General features: G+C 45.0%; 1 protein-coding gene across 5 annotated transcripts in view; it reads left to right on the top strand.

Annotated features, from left to right (window-relative positions):
• The window catches only part of PHACTR1 (phosphatase and actin regulator 1), a 500,199-nt gene that overhangs the window by 451,422 nt on the left and 22,358 nt on the right, over positions 1-26,419 (top strand). For all 5 annotated transcript variants that reach the window (XM_036350306.1, XM_036350310.1, XM_036350308.1 and 2 more), the window contains 2 exons: positions 767-1,014; positions 2,893-3,049. In XM_036350306.1, the coding sequence (XP_036206199.1) occupies positions 767-1,014; positions 2,893-3,049 (405 nt within the window). The remainder of the gene's footprint in view (positions 1-766; positions 1,015-2,892; positions 3,050-26,419) is intronic.

Raw genomic sequence — 26,419 nt, 5'->3', positions numbered from 1 at the left:
CATCACCATTGCTACGTGGAAAACTGACCTGCAAAAAAACAAAAACAAACAAAAAAAAAACAGACTATGGTACTTGTGGCTGCTGAGGGGAGAAAACTCTTTCTAAGTCATCCTTGACCACATCCACCCTGATGTTCATGAATGAGTCGCCAGCCCTGTGATCCCACCTCTTCTCTTTCCCTGAATCTCTCCATGCATGAAGTTTCAAACATTCTGTCCCACACTCAGCCTCTACCAGTCACACTGTGGAGCTCTGAAAGCTAGAACTTCATGCGTTCTCTCTTCTCAGGATCTCTAGCTTCTCCATCAAATTAATCCTTTTACTCCTCCTATGAGACATGTCAGTGGCAAAGAAACTTTCCTTTGCCACTTGGAGGTATGGCTCTTAACCAGAAACACTTGTGGAATGAAATTGATTTTTCAATTTGTGTTTTTAGTTTTTCAATTATAGATATACAGGACCAAAAAAAATTACATTTTAACCATTTTGAAGTGTACAGCTCAGTGGCATTAAGGACATTCTTGTTGCTGTGCCAGTGTCACCACCATTCATCGACAGGGAATAAGGATTCCTACTCCTACCCCATGCTGCTGCCACCATCAGAGAAGTCTGCTGCCCTCAAATGTTTAACTATAAGATGAGAAATGAGACTTCAGTTGCCCTGGAGACCCTTTGTCTCTTAGGAACTGAGTTTTAAGAAGGTTCTGATGCGTGTATAGACATTAGCCAGAGTGACTGTCTTCTTTCCTCCTTCTCTTTGAACAGCTCTGAGCAGCGGGTCCCCTGCCCCACTTCTTACCACAGCTCCAGTTTGCACTCGGGTGATGGTATCACAAAAGCAGGACCTCTGGGCCTTCCAGAAATAAGACAAGTGCCAACTGTTGTGATTGAATGTGATGACAATAAAGAAAATGTGCCTCATGAATCAGACTACGAAGACTCTTCCTGTCTCTACACAAGGGAAGAGGAGGAGGAGGAGGAAGACGAGGATGACGACAGCTCATTGTACACCAGTGCGTGCATCCAGCTCTTCATTTGGGATGGGGCGGGGCCTTTATAGAAAGAGCGCTGACTAGCTGCCCAACACTGTGGTTCTAACTTGAGGTCTGGTGTCAGCCGGCCCTGGGTCACAGGGCAGCTCGATTAACTTCTTAGGGCCTCAGTGTTTTCATTAGTAAAATGAAAGGGTCAGTGTCCTCTGAACATCCCCATAGCTCTGAAAGTTACATCCTGCTGCACCTGCTACCTCTTAGGTGGCTCTTCCTTGCTTCAACTGCTTCCCTTGGTTGGGATGCAGCCCCCTCCCTCAAAAAAAGGGGTAGGAACCCTGAAATTCAATTTGAATCTGCATAATACTCAGATAGACTCACCATTGTGTATGCAGCAAATTCACTTTAAGCAGACCTCAACAAAATTGAGAAGGTCTGAACTGAAATTTCTTACTTAGGGCCTCAAATGTGCTAAGAGAGAAGAGATGAAGAAAGCAAAGTTCAAAATCTGTCATCCTGGCCATGAGTAATCAATACATTTTAGTTAAGTGATTAGAAACTGATATTTGATTAACTTTTTAATAAATGAACTTATAGCAACTTTTCACTGAATATATGCCATGCCTGGCCACGTGCTAAGATTTTTATTCTGTTATCTACATCTTACAACACGCGGTAGCGTGGACACTATTGCTCCATTTTACAGAGGGGAAGAAAAGGGAGAGGCCAGTGACCTGCCCAGAGCCTCACATCTACTCAGGGGCAGTGCTAGGGTTTGATATCACTGTCTCATTCCAAAGTCCATGTTGTAAAACCAGTGAGGAGGGGAAAGGACTAGCCTACAAGATAAAATCCAGAGGAATCCCCCCAACTTGCTGCTGCCCAGTCTCCTCCTGCTGCTGGTAGGAGTCCTGGTGGCAATGACATGATCAAGGTGATGTCCAGGAGAGGAGCACGAGGGGCGGCCAAAGGCCCAAATGACCCAGGGAGGAAGGAGCAGCTGCTCAGCCCCGGGCACTGTTTCCTGCCCAGAGAAGTGAATGTTTTACAGCAGCGTTTCTCAGCCTCGGCACAGGTGACATTTTGGACCAGATTAGACTTTGTTGTCCTGTGCACTGCGGGATATTTAATAGCATCCCTGGCCTCTGCCCGCTGGATACCAGAAGCGCCTCCCCCAAAACCCAGTTTGACAATCAAAAGTGTCTCTAGACTTTGCCAAGTGTCCCCTGGGGAACAAAATCACCCTGGTTGAGAACCATAGATTTATTCCAGATGGAAGGCAGCCCTGCCCTGGCTGGCTGCTCAGAACTCCATACATTGAAAGAAAAACTATCCCAGAATGTTGCCTATTTTAATGAACTCACTTCCACTCCCACCCCAAACAGACCTCACTGTCTGCCCAGCTTTATTTTCCTTCATGACCCCGGCTCCACAGTCACTGATCTCCTTTGTCTCCTGTGACGACCTGGTTTATCTGTCACCTCTGAGCTTTCCCACATGCAGACATCCACCAACCTGCTGCCTGGGCGCATCTCACTTGTCCTGCGGGTGCCAGCCCCTCCTGCTCTGTGAAGCTCCCCGTGGTTACTAAAGGCCCCTGTCCTTTCTCCCCTCTTTGCTTCTATTACTAGTCTGTCCCTCCTTTACGGTGTTGCCTGCATACTGGCGGTCCCTGGAGAGCCAAGATCCAATCACAGGCTCCGGTGCCCCTCACATACTCAGCACTGCAAGGCGTACCCAGCATGTTGCTTGCAGGAACTCTATGGAAGGGTCCTTTGGGGCCTTACCCACTCTCAGGTGTGAAGCCACTGTCTTCCTGCCTTTCACCTTGACCCACAGTTGTTCCTGTGGGAGCCCGGGCAGGTGTGTGTCAGCGTTATTGACTCGTTTCCCCTCCTGCAGGCTCCCTGGCCATGAAGGTGTGCCGGAAGGACTCCTTAGCCATCAAACTCAGCAACAGGCCCTCCAAGCGAGAGCTAGAAGAAAAGAACATCCTTCCCAGGCAGACGGACGAAGAGAGGCTGGAGCTGAGGCAGCAGATCGGCACCAAGCTCACCAGGTAGGACAGCAGGACCACCAGCTCTGCAGATTTGGGAAGATGTCAGTCTCCATCCCCAAACCAGTCGCGGGCGTCTCTTGGAGAGCTTACAGCAGAGAGTCATGGAAAACATTCCATTTCTTCTCAGTCCCTTCCCCTTCACTCATTCAAATCTGGGAAATTTCACTTGAGGTTCAGGGAGAACCTGAGAGGCAGGGTTCCCAGACAAGAACCTCCTGTAGAAAGATCGCCACCGTCCCTAGAATTGAGGGCCTGTGTACCATTGGAGTTTGGTTAAGCACAAAGCAATCTAATAAATGCACTTTCTCCTATACTGTGCAACCAGAAGATATCAGTGGCTGTTACGGATGCATCACTGAGCTGTGACTTTTGGGTGATGGCCCTTTGTGTACATTACAGACATGAACATAGAGTGGGTTATATTAACATACTAAACACCTGGCTGTATTTGTAATCTAGAGCATGTTTATATGGTATTAGCTTATGTTGTGGAGCACTGATTATTTGCCAGGTATTCTTCTAAACACTTAACATGCATTAAATCACTTAATCTTTGAGGCTCCCTATGGAATAGACATTTTGTGCCCACTTTACAGATAAGAACACAAGGTATAGAGAACTTTAGTTTCCTGTATGATGTCACATAGACTGGCTGCAGAATGCTCCCTCTCGTGACCATATTGCCCTGCCTCTGTAATAATAGTCATCACGAGCCCCACCTTGTCCCAGGCACTGTGCTAAGTGTTTGGGTGCAACGTGTAGATATCTCTTTGGTTTCATCCTCCTCTCCCTCTTCCTAGCTGTGCAGCCTTGAGTAACTCGCTTATTCTCTCTGACTGTGTTTCTGTATTTGTAAAATGTGCAGTTGTAAGAATTAAGCAATATAAGCAAAGCATTTAAAATAGTCCCTGGCCCATAGTAAACATTCAGTTATCTGTTATGTCATTTTCTTCTCCCCACAACCCCATTGGTAGCTTTCATTATCACCTTCACCAGGACAACTGAGGCAGCTGGTACCCGAAGGGGTTACGGGGCACAGATGCCATCCACTGGGGCTGCTGGGGTTCTTCCCTCCACCTGATTTATTTTCTTACTTAAGGACAGTTTCCCATCATTAACTTGGTTTCCTCCTGGAGGATGTTGTTTCAATCTTACAGAGCTGTATAAAATAGTTAACACTGATGGATGATTTGTCCTTGAATTCTGCAGCTCTTTAGAATCATAGGATGAAAATATCTACCCACCTACTCCCTGCCGCCTTCCCCATTGGTCAGTGAACATGGTGCACATCCACCAGCTGGCCATCCAATCTCTCTTCATTCCTCAGGGATAGTTACTCCCAGCCCCCTGGAGGGCCGGTGCCATTGTTGCAGAGCCTAATTATTAAACATCCTTCCTTCTGTTGACCTGAACTCTCTATCCATGCATCTCCCACCCATGGATCTTCTTCTCTTTTCTGAAGCTACTCAAAGCTTCATACCTCTTGGCAGGCATGTATTAGGGAACTGGAGACAATGGTCTGGCCTCCCAAGTCTCCTCGCCTCGGCTGCAGGTGGCCAGGTTTCTCTCTGAAGGTGGGTGGGGTGGGTGGATACAGTGCTTGGCTGATTCCTGACCAGCCTTTCAGTTTTATACCTAATATAAATAGGGCTGTTTTGTGGGGGGGGGGGGGGGGTGGTGAGGTGAGGAGTGCAGAAAAAAGAGAAAGAGCATGTCCTTGATCTCAGCCCTACTTCTCATAGTTCAGTTCCACCACTTGAGTGTGGACATCCTTTATGTGCTCTCGGGTCTCATTTCCCCAGCTTCGCTGCAGTTCCTTTTATTCCCCCCAAGGTGATATTTAATCCACATGACTCCATTTTATTTATTTGAAATCCCATTTACCACCACCCCTAAAAATTTCATCATTTAAAAATTAGACCTGGAGCCCTAGTCTATTTGGCTCAGTTGATAGAGCATCTGCCTGCAGACTGAAAGGCCCCGGGTTCAATTTCGGTCAAGGGCACATGCCTCAGTTGTGGGCTCCTCCCCAGCCCAAACCCTGGTTGGGGCGCGTGCAGGAGGCAACCAATCGATGTGTTTCGCTCATCAATATTTCTCTCTGTCTTTCCCTCTCTTTCCCACTCTCTCTAAAAATCAATGGAAAAATATCCTCAGGTGAGGATTAAAAACGAAAAAATTAGACATGGAGCCACGCTTCTCAAAGTTGACAGGGCAACCTGTCAGGGTGACACCTTGATCAGCAAGGGCAGAGCTCTGCCCCTTCGCCACTTCCCAGCTTGGGACACAGATTGGTTGAAGAAGCGAAATTCCCCAGAGGATGGAGCTTGGGACCACTGGGAATGGGGTTTCAGGTACCAGAGGGAAGTGTGATGCATGAAGAAGTAATGCTTTTGTTTCTGAAACATCACAGAAGCTGAATCTCTCTGTAAGTCACCAGGACTACTTATTTTAAATTTTGATTGATTGATTGATTGATTGATTGATGTTTAAGAGAGAGAGAGAGGAAGGGAGGGAGAGAGACAGACAGGCAGACATTGATATGTTGTTCCACTTATTCATGCGTTCATTGGTTGCTTCTTGTGTGTGCCCTGACCAGGGATCAAACCCACAACCTTGGTTTATTAAGATGGCTCTAACCAGCTGAGCTACCTCTACCCAGCCAGGCAGGACTACTTATTTTAAAAGAAAGGAACCAAGACTCTGAATCATTACTGGCTCATGGTTATTCCACAACCAGTGCTCTCAGGCCTCCTGTAGGGGAGTAGCCAGCTGTTCAGGCCCAGCTTCTCTCCAGCTGTGCTCCCCTCCCTCAGCCCCCTCCAGTACCCTCTGTAATGTTTAGATCAGACAGAGGGAGAAAAGGCATGGGAAGAAAAGGAAAGCAGAAGGTGTCTTGAAGTAGATGTGTAGGAATATGTCATCTAAATTAAGCTCAGGAGCAAATGAGGATCCAGACACTTTGCCTCCCTGACACACTTGTTCCCCTAAAATATTTCTTCACTGTTGGTATCACCCACCCACTCGGGGGTGAACTGTTACCATCTTTTGGCAGGCATGACTCACCAGAAGTTTGTCAGCACCTTTCCAGGTTTTGGAAAGAATGTTTCTCCTTGTCATGTCCTTTTTCTAGATGAGACATAGCCAGTGATTGAAGATACTTAATGTGAGCTACTTGGAGCTACTTAGTTTTCTAGGGCAGCTCTAACAGACTACCACAGATTGAATGGTTTACAAAACAAAAATGTATTGTCTCGTAGCTCTGAAGGCTGTAAGTCTGAGATCAAGGTGTTGTCAGGGCTGGTTCCTTCTGAGGCTGTGAGGGAGAATCTGTCCCAGCCTCTCTCCTGCTGCTGGTGGCTTGCTGGTCATGGTTGTTGTCCCTTGGCTTATCGATGCAACACCCCAGTCTCTGCCTTCATCTTACTTCTCCCTCCGCGTGTGACCCACTCTGATAGGACACCAGTCAGATTGGATCAGGGCCCACCGTAATGACTTGTTTTAACTTCATTACTTCTGTAAAGATCCTCTCTCCAAACAAGGTCACATTCTGAGGTACGGGGGATTAGGACTTTCACATATGAATTTGGAGGGACACAATTTAACTCATAGCATTTGGGGAAGTATAATGTACCTAGAACAGGGGCTTCAACCTCAAATGCATGCCAGGGCAAAATAGATGTTGAACATAAGCAAAGCAGACAGTTCTAAGATTGTTGACAGGGAGTGTTGAGAACTAGGGCGAGGTGGAAAGTTCACCCTTTATCTATGGGGCCTGGCATTATTCACCTTCAGCCCCTGTTGTTTTATAGAAATGAAGGGCCAGTTTGTCATATTTTCTGAAGAAAAATTTGGATTTTTTAAAATGAAAATTCCAAAATGTTTAAACATTGTGCAGAACCATCAGAATACATTTATGGATTACATTCAGCCCAAGGACTGTACCTCAGCCTGGGCCCCTGGTTTTAACCTCTGACCTGGAAGCCATGGTTTCCTATCTAGAGTAGAAAGTTTGTGTGAGTGCCCTACATAGTTAGGTGAGATGAGACAGACTATTATGTGTACAGTGAATGTAAATGTGTGAATGAGCATGTGTGCCTCTGTAGTAAATTGAAAATAACATCTTGTAGTATCTAAATTAATTTGAACATAGTTATGGATTGATCACTAAAGCAACATACCATAGTCCTAAAAAGAATTTGAGTTCCAACTCTCTCTGTTTCAGGGATTTAGTCAGATGGTTTGCAGAATGTTTATAAATTACTCTGCTGAAGAATACATTAGGTTGGGTGAAGAAGTTGGTTGAAATATCAATAGATGTAACTGCTTTCTTTTCCTTACTGCCCACGAGTCTGGGAATCAGATGGATTTGGGATTAAAGCCCTTGGTGATTATTGATAGTTTGAATCTATATGTAACGCATGAAAACCAGCATTAAACACCATATGATAGATCAGATGTAGACCCTCTTTTGGGGAGTACCAAACCGACCTTCTCTCTTCCCTACTGCTCAGTGCCATCACTTAAAAAGCTGCTGTCTTTCTGATGGCAGGAGGGTGGCGGATGGGATGAGAAGGTGGACAAATAATGGCCTGATCATCCCATGAAACCTAACATGGTATTCCTCCTTATTTACTAGTAGTAATGAATAATATGCTAGGAAGAAAGCATATTCTAAATATGTATTTTATGTTCCTAAGGAGTTCACACTGTAGTCACTACAGGCAGTTATAAAATAATTTGTAAAGAGGATTTTGTGGTGCTTTAAATTATAATACAATGATCAAGGGAGAACATTGAAATCCATTTTTATGCTCCTAGCACAGGTAATAAAATACAGTAATGCTGACTTCTCACTGTAGCTGGCTTACCGTTTGTAGTTTGGAAAAATCGGTGCTAAGTCTGACACCCCAGAGCTTCATTCCAAAGTGGCAAATGGTGTCTCCCCTGAAAATCTAAGGACCTATGCTAAGTGTACTCTAGCCTCTCCCAGGCTAGGTCATTTCTTCTGCTGCAAAAGCACTTTCTAAAAATAGGAATAACAATCAAAGACACTATGAATTCAATCCAACTTTGACTGACTGGTGCACCGTGGGCATTCGTTACAGAATCACTTGAAGAAAGAAGGGAAAAGAGTAGACATGGGTGAAGTTTGGAGTAGACCTGGCCCTTCATCCTCCTCACCCTCATCCTCATCACTTTGGCTCACAGAACCTCACAGAGCGGCTCAGGGGGAAACGTAGAGAGGACACTTGGATCTGCTCATCCTCACACCCGCAGAGCCTGGGTGGGAAGGGCTCAGAGTGTGCGCTTTTCCTGTGGATTCTGAGACCTTCCATTAACGAAACTGAAATTGGAGACTCGTCTCCAAGCTGAGACCAAGGATGGAACAAGTGAAGTCAGGGCGACATATGACTTGAATGTAGTTATTGAGTCCTGCAGCGTTTGCATAACAAACACGCCAGCTGTTCAGGTAGCTCTGCTCTCGGATCATTTGACATCTCCCAGTACCTCGCTGCACAAAATAGTCATTTCTCTCTAAAAGCCCTTTAGAAATGCTGACATCTTCTGAAAGGTGCTGACTTGAGTGAAGACCACAGCACTGCCTGTCTGATAGAAAGTTAAGGACGGCCACATGCTGATTGTTTGTTGGGTGTGTTTTCTAAATGAAAGATGAGAAATCTGTCCCGGTAAGGTTTGAGTGAAGCCATGGAGAAGAGGTGGAATAAACCTTCAACACCACATGAGTAGAGGGCATTGAGGCTGAGCCACGCCCACCACAGGGACCCACAGCCATGGGACATGCCTCAGAGCCTTGCAGAGACATGCGTAGCCTCTTGCCCTCTCACCCCAGCTTCCAGCTGTTAGGAAATGCAGTAAAGACTGAGCTCTTGGCATCCTGTTACTAAGACGGATTCTGAGCCTGACAGTGTGCACACGGGAGGCGTCACAGTGTGCAAACCCCACACTGGATGTCAGGGAGCAAAGCCACATCTTGTCAGGCACTTCCAGAGCTCTGCGTTTGTGACTTGCAGCTGCCTGGTGCATCTTTCAGTGATATAGTAAGTGTGGAGGACAAAAGAGCCGCTTTTTACACAGCACGAACCGAATCGATTCAGTGTTTAAAACTTGCAAAGGTGTGTGTGTGTGTGTGTGTGTGTGTGTGTGTGTGTGTGCCATCATAAGTGGGTAGGGAGTCTTATTTTGTTTTCTATTTCATAGCTTTTGTAAATGGCTGATTATCCCAGCAGCATTTCAAAATTGAGGTGCAGGGGGTGGAGAGAGTATTACTATACTCAACTACAAACTAAGTAAGTAGGCAAATCTTCCAGGCTTCTCTCTGGCCACGTTTTAAGAGGTTCCACTTGATCTGGAATAGTTAAAGAGAGCCCTTTAGTTTCCTGGTCATTGTTGGAGTAATCTGCAATGATTTTCTTGTTTGTTGTTCACCTTAGCACCTGGCAGAAAGAAAGGCCCTGTTTCTTGGATTACTTGGCTAAGTAAAAGAAAAAGCAGCCTGTCTGTGTTTCAAGATGATCACTGACATAACATCTAAGACTTTAGAGCCCTTTGCTGTTGACAGTATGCTCTCCCACCCGTGCCTCATCTGATGAACTTCACCACAGCCCTGCAAGGTGGCTGCTATTGGGAATCCCATTTTGTAGGTGAGGAAACTGAACTAATGATCTTAGAGATGAGTGGTATAGATGTAAAAAAGAAAATATAATTTTTATTTGTCAAAAATAAATGAATAAAAATTCAAATTTAAAAATAAACTGGCTGGAGGAAGGAGGCAGCCACGGCAGTTGGAATGCAGAGACTCATGGTTAATCTGAGACGCACTGGAGTGTCGGGGGGGGGGGGGGGGCGGTCTGTGTTGGGGCCACTACACTACATGCCCATGATCTGCATCAATGAATGAATTGCTTCCGGGGTCCAGTTTAGTAAAGCAACTCATGGAAATTAAAATAATCGCAATGAGAGAAAAATGAGACCTAAAATAAACTTTGCTTCTCTTTAAAGGAAAAAATAGCTAAAGTACAACTGGGAGACCCCAAAGAGAATGGTGGGCCTTGAGCTAAATGAGTTTGTTTCCTATGAGTTTAAGGTTAGCTTTCCAGGGAAACAGTTACTAAGGAAGATCATGAACTCAAGCTTCAACAAATTGAGCCTATTGAGATGTATTGATTAATAATCTGCTGTGTGCACAACCCTGTACGAGGTGTCATTTAGAAGGTAAGGTGTACTCATCGTTAAGTCTGGGATGCCAATGGCAAGCAAGTTCTGTTGGGAAAGTGTAGGCCCTTTGGAGCACATTCTTTTGTTGGTTTGAATTTATTGTAGACTATTTTTCTTTCTACTTTTTTTCCCTTAAAATGTTCCCAAATGGCCCTAGCTGGTTTGGCTCAGTGGATAGAGCGTCAGCCTATGGACTGAAGGGTCCCGAGTTGAATTCTAGTCAAGGGCACATGCCCAGGTTGCAGGCTCGATCCCCAGTAGGAGGCGTGCAGGAAGCAGCTGATCAATGATTCTCTCTCATTGATGTTTTTATCACTCTCTCCCTCCTCTCCCTTCCTGTCTGAAGTTAATAAAAATATTTTTTAAATGTTCCCAAATGCATGGAAGTGGAACTGGGTTCTGGATAAGTTGAACATTAAATAATCTAAACACTTGATTCAGAGTTTATTCTCTCTTATGTCTACACTTTAATGTTAACTACTGCCTACTGCGAGTTCTCAGAGCACTTTCTTGCAATATATTATTTTCTTTCCAACAATCTTTTGATCCTCTCATTAGGTTAAACAGTCCTGAGGACCCCTCATTTCCATCATACTTTATCCATGAAAGGATTTCTCAAAGCCATTTGTGAACTTATCAGAGAGCAATGAATAAACTGGGAGTTAAACCATCCTAGGAAGCATCCAAATATTTTTCAAACTTTGGTTGAAAGGAAATGTTGTTGCATGGAATACTACCTCAAATCTGGTCTAATGCTTTCAAATTGGCTTATTAAGAGATCCCCCCGCACCCCACCCCCACTATGGGCTTTGTGCCTATATCTCAAGGAGACTTTTGTGAGTCTCTTCACCCACTTCACAAGTGCATCTTCTGGACCCAAAAATGTAATATAATTAGAGCACTTTAGAACTTCAATGAACACTCACCATCATTGCCTCTAACACCTTTAATTTAATAAATAAGGAAACAGGCCAAAAGGCATGAAGCTGCTAGCCAAGTGACATAACTATCTGGCTACACTAGGATTAAAAATGTGTCCCCTGCCCCCCGCCAGTGCTAGAAATTAACATCCTTCCAGAAAAGGAGAAATGTACTCACTTCTTCTGGAGGAACAGGTCAGTTATTAGTTAGAAAGCACAACAAGTTATATATCTAGGTTGATTTTCTCAATTCACACCTGAAAGAAAAACAAATGACTGAAAGCAAAAGTTTTTAATTAAATCTGTAAGAAACATGTTTCTTACTCAAAAGTCCCATGAGAAAGGAAACCTTGACTTCTCTCATGGTTCTTTCATGGGCACTGTTTCCTCCTCCATCCCACTTAAGCTAAGAGAACATTTAAATTAAATGTCCAAGCAAGAGGTGTTTCCCCATCTTCATAGTTAATAGTTCCTGACAGCTGAGAAAGTCTCATTAGTAATTTCTGAAACTGAGCAGGTACTTCAGAAGATTCTTTAGCTGGAGCCTCAGCTTGAAGTTGCCCTATTCTATTATTCAGATTTAGATCAGTGAAGCTCTAATCGTTTATACGTAAGAAGATTTCTTTGTTCGTATTTCAGTGGTGATGTTCGCTGCGTGATTTCCATGGTTGCAGCACTCTTTCTCCCTCGCCCACCAAAGCTGGCTTCAGGTTTACTCATATGTGATTTTTCTGCAGCTCCTATATAGAGCTTGCACACCATCCTGAATATTGAACTAGCACAACTGGTTTATAACAGAAATTTCTAGTGCAATTGTTTTTCATCTTTGTTTACTGGCAAAATACCTCAAATCTCATGCAAAATGCTAAACAAGTAATTCATTTTATTTATCTCCATTACGTTCTTTTCCTTCTTCTTGGTTAGAGTGCAAAGATTTTTATAATGACCACAAAAATTGCATATATGCTAACTAAGTAGTCATTTTTAGACAGGATATAAACAGGAAAAATCATCCAGAGATACAAAGCCTGGAAAATTGCTTTTCTCTCTGATTCTCAGGCAATTCTTTTGAAATATAAGTGAATACGCTTCTATTTTAAGAAGTATGATCATGAAAATTTTATGTTCTGTGCCCTTGAATCATTAAAACAATAGTTCTTTAATAGCAGCCTTGTTAGTTCCTTTGGGAAAAAATAGGCAGACAGATAAATAGTGATGCTGACAGTAATCGGTGTATTGAACCATTTTACCTGCCTGAAATCCAATCCTCCTTTTGACTGTTATGATTTCCCCTTGTTTTGCTCATCTTTATGTTGTAACTTATCAAGCTCTCTCTTAAAAGATGCTAAGACAGGTAATTGCATCTTCTTGCATATTAGAATGATACTATGTAGGAACTGCCCTCCCCGAATTTGATTGAACCAATGGATCCGCCTCCTGCACATTTCACCCCAAGAAGCCCTGTCCCTATCCCCCACAAGGAATGCCCTCAGCATCCTCTTGGTAAATGGCTGGCTCTGCCTTTGTATTCCTGGAAGTTGAGTGGGCGCCTTCTGCCTGGAGCCTGCCCTGTCAGTGCAGCCCATCCTTGGTGCACCTCCCCTGCCCAACCAGGCTCTCCATCTCGATTCCCTGTCACATTGCCCCTCTCCTCAGAGTCCTTAACTAACAGAGCCATTGGGGCCATAGCCTGTGGAACCTGATTCTCACCTCATGGTCAACAAATAGTGCACCAGGATATGCCCGGGCTTCTCCCACGAAGGAGCTGTAAATTCACATCACATTGCCTAGGCAAAAATAAAATAAGCCTTTTTAAAAAGAGCCTATATATAATGTCAGGTTTAGACTACCTAAGAAACTAATTTAAATTTGTCTTAAATTTACATCACATGTTACAGGATATCTTTTTACTAATTTATGAATAACAGAATGCTGAGGTATGTAAAAATATATGAAACATTTTCTAAAACATCAAACATTTCTATGAAAGTTTACAAACTTCCTATTGGACATGCCAACTTGATGTAAGGGAGACATTCTGATCTCCTTAATGTATGTCAGTCATCCTCATGTGAAGTTGACGGCAGAGCCCTAAGTCAATCCTTGTAAGGCTAATTACTAGATGAGGCAATAAATCCTAGTAAGAGAAACATGCTTCTAGCTGCCATGCGTGAAGCAACTCACAGCTGCAGCAAAACCCTGCAGAGCCACCAAAACTAATCCTCGTGTGGCCAAAGCATGAGCAAGGCCAGAAGGCCAGAAGCCAGAGTGGAGAATGAGAGTTCAGCATAGGAAGGGTTGGTGTGAAAAACAAACAAATAAGAATGCTTAGCAGTTATCAAAATAGTGTGCAAAAAAATTTAAATTAAAAAAAAAAGTAGTGTGCCAGCTACTAGTAAGAAAGCCCATGCATGAGAGACATGACAGCTTCCCTAAGTTTCATTCATTGTGATGATGATGAAGTTCCAGGAAGAGGATAAGCTGTTAGGCCTTCCTTCCTTTATTGCCACCCACAGTCTGTGAATCAGACTGTACAATGATTAAAGACTTGCATTCGTGTTGTCAGTCACCATTGTTCTTTGTGGCCTTTGTCTAGTGCTCATATTTTTTGCCTAATGTGTCGAAGGACCCAGCACATTACATCCTGCTTGTGGGGTTAACAACTACACAGCACGTGACTAATTAATCACCCCTTCCACTGTGCATTGAGGCACCAAAATAATGCACTTTGAATAAGCTGTGGCAGTTCTGTGATTCCACTGCAATGGTTGGTGTTTCAAGGACACTTTTCAGGCACTGGTGACACTTTGTGGCAGGAGCTGGCAAGCTACAGGCTGAGAGCCAAACCCAGCCTGCTGCCTGTCTGTGTAAATAAAGCTTTATTGGAACACAGACAAGCTGATAAATTTCTGTGTTGTCTGTAGCTACTTTCGCCCTATAGTGGTGGAGTGGAGTAGCTGTGACTGAGACCATATGCCCTCAAACCTACAGTACTTCCTCTGGGACCCTCTGAAGAAGGTGTAGTCAAGGGTTCAGACTGGGGACAGTTGGAGAAGGTGGCCTTGCGCTCACAGCACTGGCATAGGAGTATTCAGGAAGTGCATATGCTTAAAGCATCTCCATTAGAGGGGTAAATTAAGTTTATCTACATAAATAGGGTTTTTTATGCTAATTTCTCTAATCATCAAAACAATTTCACTTTTACTTATTAGTGCAGATGGGAAGCACCGTGTTGCTTTACCATGTATACCAGGCACAGTCCCGTGTCTTAAACCTGACTTGTTACCTGAGGAGTTAGAAAGCCATTTCAGGGACAACCAGGTGGCGTTGCAGGCAGTGCAGCTCAGCCGTTGGCAGCCGCTAAGGGCCTGATGCTGCAGGCACATGAGAGAGGGAACACGTTTCCAAAGTGGATTTTTCCTCGAGAAAGGAAGGCCACACACCATAAACATCAACAACAGTGACGAATGTCTTCTTGTTTCAGCTGCAGAAGCTGCACTCCAGGCCCCACGGGAAAAGGTATGGGCTAGAGAGAGGGACCGCAGCGACAAGAGTCCAGTGCTTACATGTGACTTCTTGGACACAGGACAGGCCTAACCTCAAAGCTCAACCTCAGGGCAGGGGGTGCAGGTGACACCTAAGCCGAGTGTCACATAGATGTCAGACTGTGGTGACGAGACTGACAAAGCCTCCACACAACACTTACTGCATGAAGAAAAGCATGTATTTATACTCACACTCCCAATGTCAGCAGTGTCTGTCTTCTAATAGAGGAGAGAGCGCTATAGTGGCCGTCACTAGCCCTGGCCCTGGCTTCTCCCGGGAGCGCCGGCCTGGCTGAGAAGGTGGCTTTCAGGGCTCTGAGTGGCCCCGTCTGCCATGTGACATTCTGCTTGCAGACAAGCTCAGCCTCACAGTGACCTCTTGGGAAAGCCGTGCGGAGGTGGGTGGCCAGCCTCAGGCGCTCCTGGGAGGAGGAGGCGGCGGCTCCTGATCCTGAGGGGACTGCTGTGCAGTCAGCCCTTTCCCTCAGGACAGCGCTGGGTGTTCATTTGACACCTCAGGCTTGGTTTCCCTGGTGCTTCCTGTGAGGGGCGTTGCAGTCTCAGCCCAGGGCTGCTAATGGATTCTGTCCAGGCTGTCCCCGCTCCTCCTGTGGGGTGTTCTGTCTTGGCCAGAGTGTCTGTGGTCTCTGATCTCCCTCTGGCCACACCGACCACACTGCACATGCAGTAGGGTGTGTGTGTGTGTGTGTGTGTGTGTGTGTGTGTGTGTGTGTGTGTGTGTGATATATGAGTGTGCTATGTATCTTTTGTGACAAGAATGTGAGGAAATTTAAGAAAACTATAAAGACTAATATTCATCAGGCTGGAAGCTAACAATCCCCAGTTAGATTTGTGCTATAAATTCACGGTCCTTTTGGGGGAACATATTTGAGGGGAGACAGTGTCTTCTCGCAGAGGATCTCCCAATGTGTTGGATGGATAAGGCCAAGAAATGAGCGAGGAGTCCTATAAAATCAGCGGAAAGTCTGCTTGAAGCCCCGTGTCAGTCGCCGTTTCGGTCCTTGCTCCTCTTTCCCTTTCCCATGTGAGCAGGTCCTTTCCTGGACAAACAAACCCATCCCGTTTTCAGAACTCCATGTTTCCTGACCTTTTTAGAATTAACAGAAAGAGTTTCAAAGAATGCAAAGATGCAAATCCAGATTGGTGAGACATTCCCAAAATCCATCATGCTGCCAGAACCTCCCCCAAAAGGTCTGAGTGGGGGAGTCTTTTCTTGTTGTTACGCCACATATATAGAAAAACGTAGTTCTGAAAGATGCCAGGTGTGGGAAAGCATGTCGGGTTTAATGAGAATAACTACCCTATACCACTCCTTTGGGCTCTAAGACTGCTGGTTTAAAAATGAAGCTTTGTATTTAAAATTGTAGAGTGATGGATCAGGAGGCAGTAGGGGACAAGAGACGTTTGATAAAGAACTAGAGAAAGCTTTGCAAAAGAATTTGACCAAACCCTCCACTCATGCATCTGGGACTCTGGGGTTTTTGTGTTTCCAGGTTTCTAAAAAGCTTGGGGTCTCATCTGCATGTGAGTTGTGATTTTTTTCCAGAAGTAGGAGAGCAGTAGAGGTCTTGGGAAGCAGCTGGAGAAAAGAACTACAGCCCCGTTGACTACAGGGCAAAGGAGGCTGGGGATTCCTGCCCGCTGCCCCTGCGCTCTGCCTCAGCTTCCACCCTCTCACCCTCCTTGGGAAGTGCCCCAGGGTGAGACTGGCCCTTTGGGAGTGAATGTAAAAAAAAATGGGCTGCACCACATTCTGAGGCTCCTGGAGGTGTCAGGGTGTCAGGGCAGGACGGAAAGGAGACATCCAGGGGCCCTACTTCCTACTTTCCATCCCTTGCCTTCTTTGCAAGTAACCAAGGGCTGAATATGTTGTTTATGGCAAACCCACAAAGCAGAGGCATTGGGGAAATCTGGAACCACCGTATTTTGTGAATGAATGAGTGGATGAATAAATTAAATGTATCCTCTATCACATCTTTTTGTTGTCTGAGCTGTGCACACCCACATAACCATGATACTGTCCTCCACAGCCACTCAGCAGTGACCCCAGAGCGCTCTCCCCTCATTTGAATCACTGTTTGTCCTTGCCCTGAGACCTGTGTTCATCAGAAGCAATATTCTTTAAAGAAGTAGCATACACAGTACATATAGGGATACCTAGGTAAGGCTCAAGTTAAGAAAGACTATCTGGATGCCCATATGGACCAGAAGTTCCTGCATGAGCCTGAATCAGATCTTTTGCTGAGATTCAGACAGCTGTGGGCATGTTTGCTGAGCATGTCCTGGGTCCACCAAAGGGCTGCTTTCTTGTGAGAGGTCAGCCCCATTGACATGGACATCTGTGCCCTCATGTGGAGCAGGCATCACTTAGCGGTAAGGTGACCAGGTATCCTCACATGGCTTTTCCAGCAGTGAAGGCAGGAGACCTCACTAAAGGCGCCAACACATACAAGGGGGGAAATGGCCAATGACACTTGGTAACAGCAGGACTTGTTTTGGTGACATGTTAAAAATCAAATGGGGACTCCCAGAAATAATTGGAATAATTTTCCAAGATTGGAGATTATATGTTTGTGTGACACAGAGAATAGTGTATGTAAGTCATCTGAATATTTTTCTTGACTTACTCTTCTTGGTTGGCACCTGATCATCTACCTCTAAAGAGAAAAGGTACAAAGATAATCCATTTAGAATGTCATCTGTCACTCTTGATCAGCAAGGTTGATATGTTTAAGTGACTATTAAAGCAAGTGTCTCCTTCTCCTCTGGTTTTCCTCAGTGTCTCAAATCTGAATAGCTTCACAAAAACTTCATCAAAGATTTTCCCCACAATGATCTTCCCATCCATCAAGGAAACAGAGGGTTCACTCATTATGATAACTTGAGGAGAAGTTATTCACAATATGACTATTTACAAAGATGTGGGCAGGCTAAAGAAGCCTCTCCAACACAGAGCTTCCGACAATGTTTGTCAAACAACCGGAGTTGACAAGTGATAGCAATCTGTTTCTCAGTGTGACTCATGTATATTACTATTAATTATATCTTTCATTAGAACCAAGAAAGCAATAGACTGGGACTCTCTTTCTATATAAAGAAGTTACAGATATATTGGAACCCAGCTGGCATGCCTCAGTGGTTGAGTGTTGACCTATAAGCCAGGAGGTCATGGTTCAATTCCCAGTCAGGGCGCATGCTGAGTTGTGGGCTTGAGACCCTGGTGTGGGGCATGCAGGGGCAGCCAATCAATGATTCTCTCTCATCATTGGTGTTTCTGTCTCTCTTCCCTCTCCTTTCCTTTCTGAAATCAATAAAAATATTTTAAAAAAAGAAATGTGGAAGATTCTCAGATGCAAAGGTTAAGAAAGGAGATAAGTTCTGAACCAAGAAAGACCTACCTGTTAGCTCCCCAAGGCCAGCAGGCTAACACATTTCTAACTCCACAAATTTTAATTACATATATCACATTTATCTTTTTAATTCCCACCTACCTGGCACCTTATCTGGAAAATATTCAGCAGATATATCTTGAATCACATTGAAGCAAAATAAATACTAAATAAATGTTATACCTATTTGTCTAAGTTATAGCTCCTAGCTCCTTCCAGATCTTTTTATTTCCATAAGATAGAAAATAAACCTCAAGTCTTCCTCTTGTGTGGAAACCAATACCTTGCCTGCTTCATTTCTCTCCTAACTTCAGTGAAGTTAATGACTGAACCCCTTTCAGGTTGTACAGAATATCTTCAAAACCTCACATGCTCTCTAAGCTTACCTATTGCCTCTACTATAGCCCACTCAGCCATGGAAGCAGCCTCCTCCACCTTTTTATAGTACCATCCAGAGTCCTTGTTCTCACACTTTAATGTGCATGCAAATATCCTGGAGGTTCCTATGTGGTGTCTCCTGTGTTAAAACAACACAGACAGCCCAGCCAGTGTGACTCAGTGGTTGAGTGTCAACCTATGAACCAGGAGGTAATGGTTTGATTCCAGTCAGGGCACATGCCCCAGTTTCAGGCTCGATCCCAAGTAGGGGGCATGCTGGAGGCATCCGATCTATGTTGATGTTTCTATCTCTCTCCCTCTGCCTTCCCCTGTCTCTAAAAATCAATAAAAAACACATTCTAAAACACACACACACACACACACACACATAGCTTCACTCCCAGAGTTTCTGATTCCATAGGTCTGGAGTCCAAGAATTTGCATAGTTAATGAGTTTCCAGACGATTCGATGCTGCTGGTCCAGGGACCACACTGAAGCACTGAGTTAAAGGAGTGCCTCACAGTTCTGAATGCAATTCAAATTACCTGGGAAGCTGTGCAAATTGTGTATCAGTAACTGAGCTCTGCCCTATTATAGTCTGATTTAATTGGTTAAGAGTGTGGCCCAGCCAGTGGTATTGTTAAAGGTAATACAGGTTATTCTAATATGCTACAGGGGCAAGAACACTCACTCAGAAACCATGGAAATGACAGAGATTAGGAAAATAGACAAAATTCTACAGGACCGAGGATGAGTGTGAAGTTATAACTGAAGGATGGTGTTTGTTCCCACCAGACTAGTGAAGCATGGAATTAGGACGGTACTAATGCACTGGTTCTGACACAGTTTCAGTCTTTGGCCTTGACCTCTTACCAGATCGTACTAAACTTGTTGAAGGCCAATAGAAGGTTATTAAAAAATGCTTTGTGCTCCTAAGGAGAATGTTAACTTTTACAATGGAAACACAGTAGAGCTATCTATTAGGAGATGGAAAGAAAGAAAGAAAGAAAGAAAGAAAGAAAGAAAGAAAGAAAGAAAGAAAGAAAGAAAGAAAGAAAGGAAGGAAGGAAGGAAGGAAGGAAGGAAGGAAGGAAGGAAGGAAGGAAGGAAGGAAGGAGAGAGAGAGAGAGAGAGAGAGAGAGAGAGAGAGAGAGAGAGGAAGGAAGGAAGGAAGAAAGGAAGGAAGGAAGGAAGGAAGGAAGGAAGGAAGGAAGGAGGAAGGAGGAAGGGAGGGAGGGAGGAAAGAAAGAAAGGAAGAAAGGAAGAGAGAGAGAGAGGGAAGGAAGGAAGGAAGGAAGGAAGGAAGGAAGGAAGGAAGGAAGGAAGGAAGGAAGGAAGAGATGGACAGCATCATGAATGTGTATGTACAGAAGGATGGATGGACAGACTCATGCAGATTAAGCTAAAGGTGATCAAATTGGCTTGGTCTCTTTAAAGTAGTACCTAGAATAGTGGACATTTTCTTAATTCCCACATTCTTTATCTTTTTTTAAAAAAATTTCTTTATTGATATCAGAGAGGAAGGGAGAGGGGAGAGAGAGAAACATCGATGAGAGAGAAACATTGATCAGCTGCCTCCTGCACAACCCCACTGGGGCTCGAGCCCGAAACCCAGGCATTTGCCCTTGGCCGGAATGGAACCAGGGACCCCCCAGTCCGCAGGCTGACGCTATCCACAGAGCCAAGCTGGCCAGGGCACATGCCTTATCTTTTGATATCACATTGTTTGCACATTTGTTTTGATTGATTCTTATGTAAAGATGGCCTTAGTGAAATGAGTATGCTCTTTGTTTAACTTCAGTAACTATCTTAATTTATATTGTAACAACTCAGATACTCTTTCAAAGTGTGATCTTCCTGGGTGCTAATATTGGATTATGTCTCATAACCCCAACAACACTGAACATATTCACTATGCAGGCTCTCAGTTCATACTGTTGGGTCTTTTTGATGGTTTTGATGCCTAGCAACACTCAGTCCCAAACTGATTTCAATATTACTTCAATGTTTTCCCTGGTTATTACCTTATGATACCTTATCTCATACCTTATTAGAGTATATTATATTATTTTATAACACCATAGGGGCCTTACACAGGGGCCATAGCCTCCAGGAATTAAATCCAAAAACACTTCTCTCTTGAGGTTAAGAGACTTTTCTCAAGTTACTAACAGTAATATTTTATGCTTTATATTTATTTTTAAAGGGGTCTTCCACATCTCATTCTCAGTCAGTCCTCTCAGCACTCCTAGGCACCATTATGGCCATTTGTCATGTGGTGACACTGGGTGCAGAGAGGGAAAGCCAGGTAATGTACCCAAGTGACCTTCTGGTTAATGGTGAAGGCAGGCCAGGAGGCAGGGCTCTGGATCCCAATTCCTTTCCCCTCTGAGCTCTTTCCTATGCTATAGGCAGGCTATGTGTTAGCAGCTCAAGGAGAATGATGCGGGAACGAATTGAACATTACTGACTGAAGTGCTGTGTAGGCAGCAGGAATAGCACCAGGTGTCTGACTGGGGGGGTCAAAACCAAACCAGTACTGAAGGAAAGTATTCAAAGCCAAGGCCCAAACTGTAAGAGAATGTTTGTTAAATCACAGAGATAGAAGTAATTTCTACAAGAAATAGGCTTAGGAAACAAGTTAAAGAGGTAAAGGAAGGGCCCTGGGAGTTGCAAGTGAGGAAGCTAATGGTAATGTTCCTGGGGCCCGGAGGGGGCGGGGCGGCAGGAAAGGGAAGGGCAAGGCATGCTCCGGGATGGAGAGTGTTCTGGGCACTAGGTCCTGAGGGTTTTAAAGAGGATGGGAGATTTTAGGGGCGCTCCCAGGGGAAGATCTTAATAGAATATTCAGCAGCTTTCCAGGTGTGTCATTTCTGGGTCGTGGTCTCCACTGGTTGACTAGCACCAGGGCAGGGGGTCATTATTCAGTGCAGCTGGCCCTGAGTACAGCTGTGGCTGGTTTTGTTACTTATCTGGTCCTGGAGCTGAAATACAACTGAGGCCTAGATGTTATCTCTAGGGAGGAAAGATCAGGGGGTCCAAACCTTATGACCAGCGATATGCTTGGGGAGGAAAGGCCACCCTGAGGGCGAGGTGCCCCACCCCCACCCCTCACCCCTGGCACCTGGGGCTTTCCACCCTTGTGACCTTCTGTACCTGGCCCATCGTCCTTGCTCTGCTCATGTCTGTCTAATTGCCTTCCACAGTACCTGGAAGGAGTTGGGGATAGATGGAGCAACAGTTTTAAGAGTTGTGCTCCCTAGTTTACAGAGAGAAGAGGTGGGAAGGATAGTAACTGAGGTATAAAAGCAAAGCTGCTCTTCAGCCTGCCCAGAGGAACCTCTCTGGGGGCAGGGACACCTTCATGCCCTGGCTTCTGGTCATACCTAGGGGCACAACTCTTGGGTTATAAGGAATACTAAGTTATTTAACTATCAAACATCTCTCGAGCCCTTCCTGGTACCAGGTGCTATGTTAGGTCTGTAAACACAGAGATAAATAAGGCATCATTTTTGCCTTCGGGGCATTCGAGGTCTGGTGGAGATCTTCGTGTAAATGTGTATTATCAGCATGATGGATGAGGCCATGATCAAGGTGGGAACACAGCAGCCGAGCTGCTGGGTCTGTCAGGTAAGAGCCAGAAGGGGGCATGGCAGCTTCCCTAATACACGGGTGTGCGTGACAGGGTTATCTTTATCTCAAGAAGAATAAGAAAGTGAAGGTGAACAAAGCATGTTACACAGCGCTTCGGGGCATGGTAAGGAGGCCATTTAAACTTGACTCAGTGCCATGTCAAGCCGCTGAAGGTTGTTAGCAGAGAAATGAAACATCTAGCTATGGCCTTCCCTTCCCCCATCCTCCTCCTCTGCCCTTTCTTGGCACCAAAGTTCTAGGGAGTCTGAGAGACTGGCCATCAATTCCCTTCTCCACTGCGCAGAGGTGGAAAGGCAGAGGCTCAGAGAGGAGCACCAGCCTGTCTGGGGGCCACGCCTGTAGAGTAGTGGACTCACCCGGGTCCCTGGCATGCATACAGAGCCTGACCCTTGAGTCATCCTGAATGAGGGCACCTCTGGGGCTCCCATTATTTGTGAAACCTGACGAGCAGGAAATAAAGAGGTGGGAAAAGAGAATGGGAGGCCCTTGAAAACCTTGGGAAGAAAAAGGTTGAAGAAGTAGCTATTAGTCAAAGGTGTCATGATAAAGGTCAAGTAAAATGGGGGGCCCCCACAGAGGCCACAGGATTTGGCAGTTAACTCATCAATGACCTTCACAAGAACTGGTTCAGTAGAGCAAAGTTTCTCCCCCTCAGCACTGCTGAGGCCCCGGACCGGGTCATTCTTTGTTGTAGGAGCTGTTCTGTGCATCATAGGATACTGGGCAGCATCAGTGGCCCTAACCCACTGCATGCCAGTAGCGTCCTCCACAGTGATGACAACCCAGTATGTCTCCAGAAGTTGCCAAACGTACCTCAGGATGGGGGGTGGCAAAATCGTCCCCAGTTGAGAACCAGTGTGGTACAGTGGTTACAGAAGCCACATTGCAATGGGTCTTTTGAGAGGCCTGGCAGCCAGGAGCAGGGGGAGATGGAGGAGGAGGTAGGGTTAGGGGGATGGTGTTGTTTTATCTGTTTCAAATGAGAACACACGTGTTTGCCCTAGGGCAGTGGTCAGCAAACCACAGCTCGAGAGCCACATGCGGCTCTTTGGCCCCTTGAGTGTGGCTCTTCCACAAAATACCATGTGTGGGTACGCACGTACAGTGCGAAGTTGACTTAAAACTTTAAGTAAAGTTTATTAAGTTAATTTTAGGGAACGTTGTGGAGTGAAAGAAGATGTAGTGTCGAGGATTGAGAAAGGTATGTTGAGATGGTTTGGACATATAGAGAGGATGAATGAAAGGAGATGAAACAAGTATACAAGGCGAGTGTGGATGGGAGAGTTGGAAGGGGTCGACCTCAGCGAATGTACCTCAATCAGGTTGAGGACGTTTTTAGCAAAGGCCAGCTTAGGAGTACCCTAATTAAGTTAATAACAATGTACCTACCTATAGTTTAAGTTTAAAAAATTTGGCTCTTAAAAGAAATTTCAGTGTTGTACTGTTGATATTTGGCTCTGTTGACTAATGAGTTTGCCGACCACTGCCTTAGGGAAAGAACTAGAAAGAGGGAAAGATTAAAGACAAGGGATAGTCATTCATTTAATAACTTCATAAACGTTAAATATCTCCAGTTACCAGACTCAGTGCTAGGCTCTACAGATGCCACGGTGAGCAAATGAGGGGTTTCTAGTTCAAAAACTATGGAAATTTTCAAAATGACAGCAGAGCATTAAACCCCTTTTAAGGGCTCTTCTAAGCAGAGGCCCCTGTGCAAGTGCCCAAGTTATATGCCCATGAAGTGACCCTGGTGCTGAATGGGGTGGGTAGGCATGGCCCCACCTTATGGAGCTTCAGCCCCAGGGTCCAGCGCATGAGATGGACAATAGGGGAAGTATAAGCAGTGCCAGGATAGGGGGTGCAGGACCACTAGCACATGCTGTAGAGGCACCTTAACCAAAAGCTTGGTTACAGAGGAAACGGTGTGCAAGGTTTAAGCTGCGGTGGGGATTATCATCAGTTAGCCAGACAAAGGGGAATGGAAAGAATGTTTAGATATAAGGAAGAGCGTGCAAATCCAGAAGGAAGCAAGAATGGACCTTTATATCTAAAGGACAGGACGGGGGAGATTCTTGGCAAGCGTCCCAATCATGAAGGCTCTTACAGGACATTGAGTGTTTTGACTCCCTCCTACAGGCACTGGGAAGGCACGCACAGTTTTCAAGCAGAGAGTGCGTGATCAAACTTGCCTCTTAGAAAGACCATTCTCTCTGGGCTGAAAGAGGACCGGAGTGGGACAGGCTGGCAGCAACCAGGAGAGATGCTGGTGGCCTGCTCTCCCGGGTGATGGGACAGAAGGAGAGAAATGGTCTGGACTTGATGATTGATTGGCTGTTGAGGAGGAAGTACAGATGATGGTGATGCAGTGTCCTGGCCTGGGAGGCTCACTGGGGGTGGGATCCAGAACTATCTGGACAGGAGAGAAAGAAGATGGATTATTTCATTTGGAACCCTTTAAGTCTGACAGCCTGTAGGACTAAAAGGCGGCAGCTGGAAAGATGGTCTGGAACTCAGAAATACGACTGGAGGTACAGATTTTGGAGTCACTGGCATCTGGATGCTACCTGAAGTCATGCTTATTGCTGAGATCATCTAAGGAGCATATGTAATTGCCAAATGAGAACCTATTATGTTCTCCATGGCCATGTAGGAGGTGGTGATGTAGTGATGACCAAGGCGAGACAGAAATGACCCAGCTCTGCCTGGCTGGTATGGCTCAGTGGTTGAGCATCAACCCATGAACCAGGGGGTCAGGGTTCAATTCTGGTTAGGGTACAAGCCCAGGTTTCGGGCTCCATCCCCAGTAGGGGGTGTGCCGGGGGCAGCTGATCAATGATTCTCTCTCATCATTGATGTTTCTATCTCTCTCCTCCTCTTCCTTCCTCTCTCTAAAATCAATAAAAACATATCTTGGGAAAAAAGACAGAAATGGCCCAGTTCTCATGCAATGGACAGGTTCTCAGGAAAGTTCTGAGGAAGGTGGAGGGGAGAAAATTCAGTGCTTCTCCCCACATCGTGTCCACTTGTGTTTCCCACGGAGGGCATCTGTGGAAACCCTGTCTCTCCTGCCTTAGGAGACAAGACCTTGTTTTCTATCATTCTCCATGAGTACCTTTGTCTCTTCTCTTTCCATCTGTCTGAGAAGGCATGATCTCCCTCTGGGGCTGAGATGGAGAAAACCTAAGTTAATTCTGTTTTTATTTTTCCTGAAATGAGATACAGCTTCAGAGATCCAAACTTTAAAATCAGGGCTCTCAAAACAATAAGCAGCTGTAAAGGCTAATGAAGGCTGTGACCTTGTTCTAAAGCCTGCAGAAGGCTCATTAGCACACACAGCAGAACGCATCCTTGTGGGCCCCCAAGAGTCAGGCCCGCAAAAAGGGCATGGGTTTTGTCACTTCTTGGGGAGATGCTGTGATGCACAAAGACAGCGCTCCCCGGCTTTGCATATATTTAAAGCATCTTGCCACCACATTCTCTAGCATTCTCCTTATCCCAAGGCCAAACTGAAGTGCTGTCTGTTTGCTTGCTTGTTTATGGTTACTGGTGTGGTAATAGTTGTTAAGACTGATAGAAAGATCCATTCTCAATGCTGAAATAAAATAGAAGTTGCATAAATGGCGATTGATGGCATGTGGCATTTAAATGGAAATTCAGTGATTTTTTCAGTTAACAGTAAATAGAACTCATTTAACTGTGGTCCACAGTAGAGAAGAAATCATTTGAGCCATGGAAACAATTTTGCTACTCAGAGGTATCTTATAAACCAGGTAATAGCAAAGTTATTTAAATAGATCACTTGAAAGTACACTGAATGTTTACTTTTGGATTTGTTTCATATAAGTGTGTTGGATTCATTTTTTAAAATTTTTTTAATCTTCACCCAAGGAGTGAGAATATTTTTTCTATTGATTTTTAGAGAGAGAGTGGAAAGGAGGGGGAGGGGAAGGAGAGAGGTGGGGAGAGAGAGAGAAGAGTGAAGAGAGGAGAGAAACATCCATGTGAGAAAAACACATGGATTGGTTGCCTCTTCCCCTCACAAGTGGGAATCAAAACCATAACCCTCCAGTGTGCAGGCGGATGCTCTGACCACTAAGCAATGCTGTCCGGGGCAAATGTGTTGGATTCATTTCATGTAAATGTTTAATTCCCAAAAAGGTTTTCCTTGCCACCTAGCTTATAAATGATCATGTCTAAATACATAGTCAGGAAAAAAATTATTA

This window comes from Myotis myotis, unplaced genomic scaffold (assembly GCF_014108235.1).
Source record: "Myotis myotis isolate mMyoMyo1 unplaced genomic scaffold, mMyoMyo1.p scaffold_m19_p_2, whole genome shotgun sequence".
In the NCBI taxonomy this organism is placed as follows: domain Eukaryota; kingdom Metazoa; phylum Chordata; class Mammalia; order Chiroptera; family Vespertilionidae; genus Myotis; species Myotis myotis.
The sequence above is the reverse complement of the archived record's forward strand: the minus strand, read 5'-3'. Positions and strand labels throughout refer to the sequence as shown.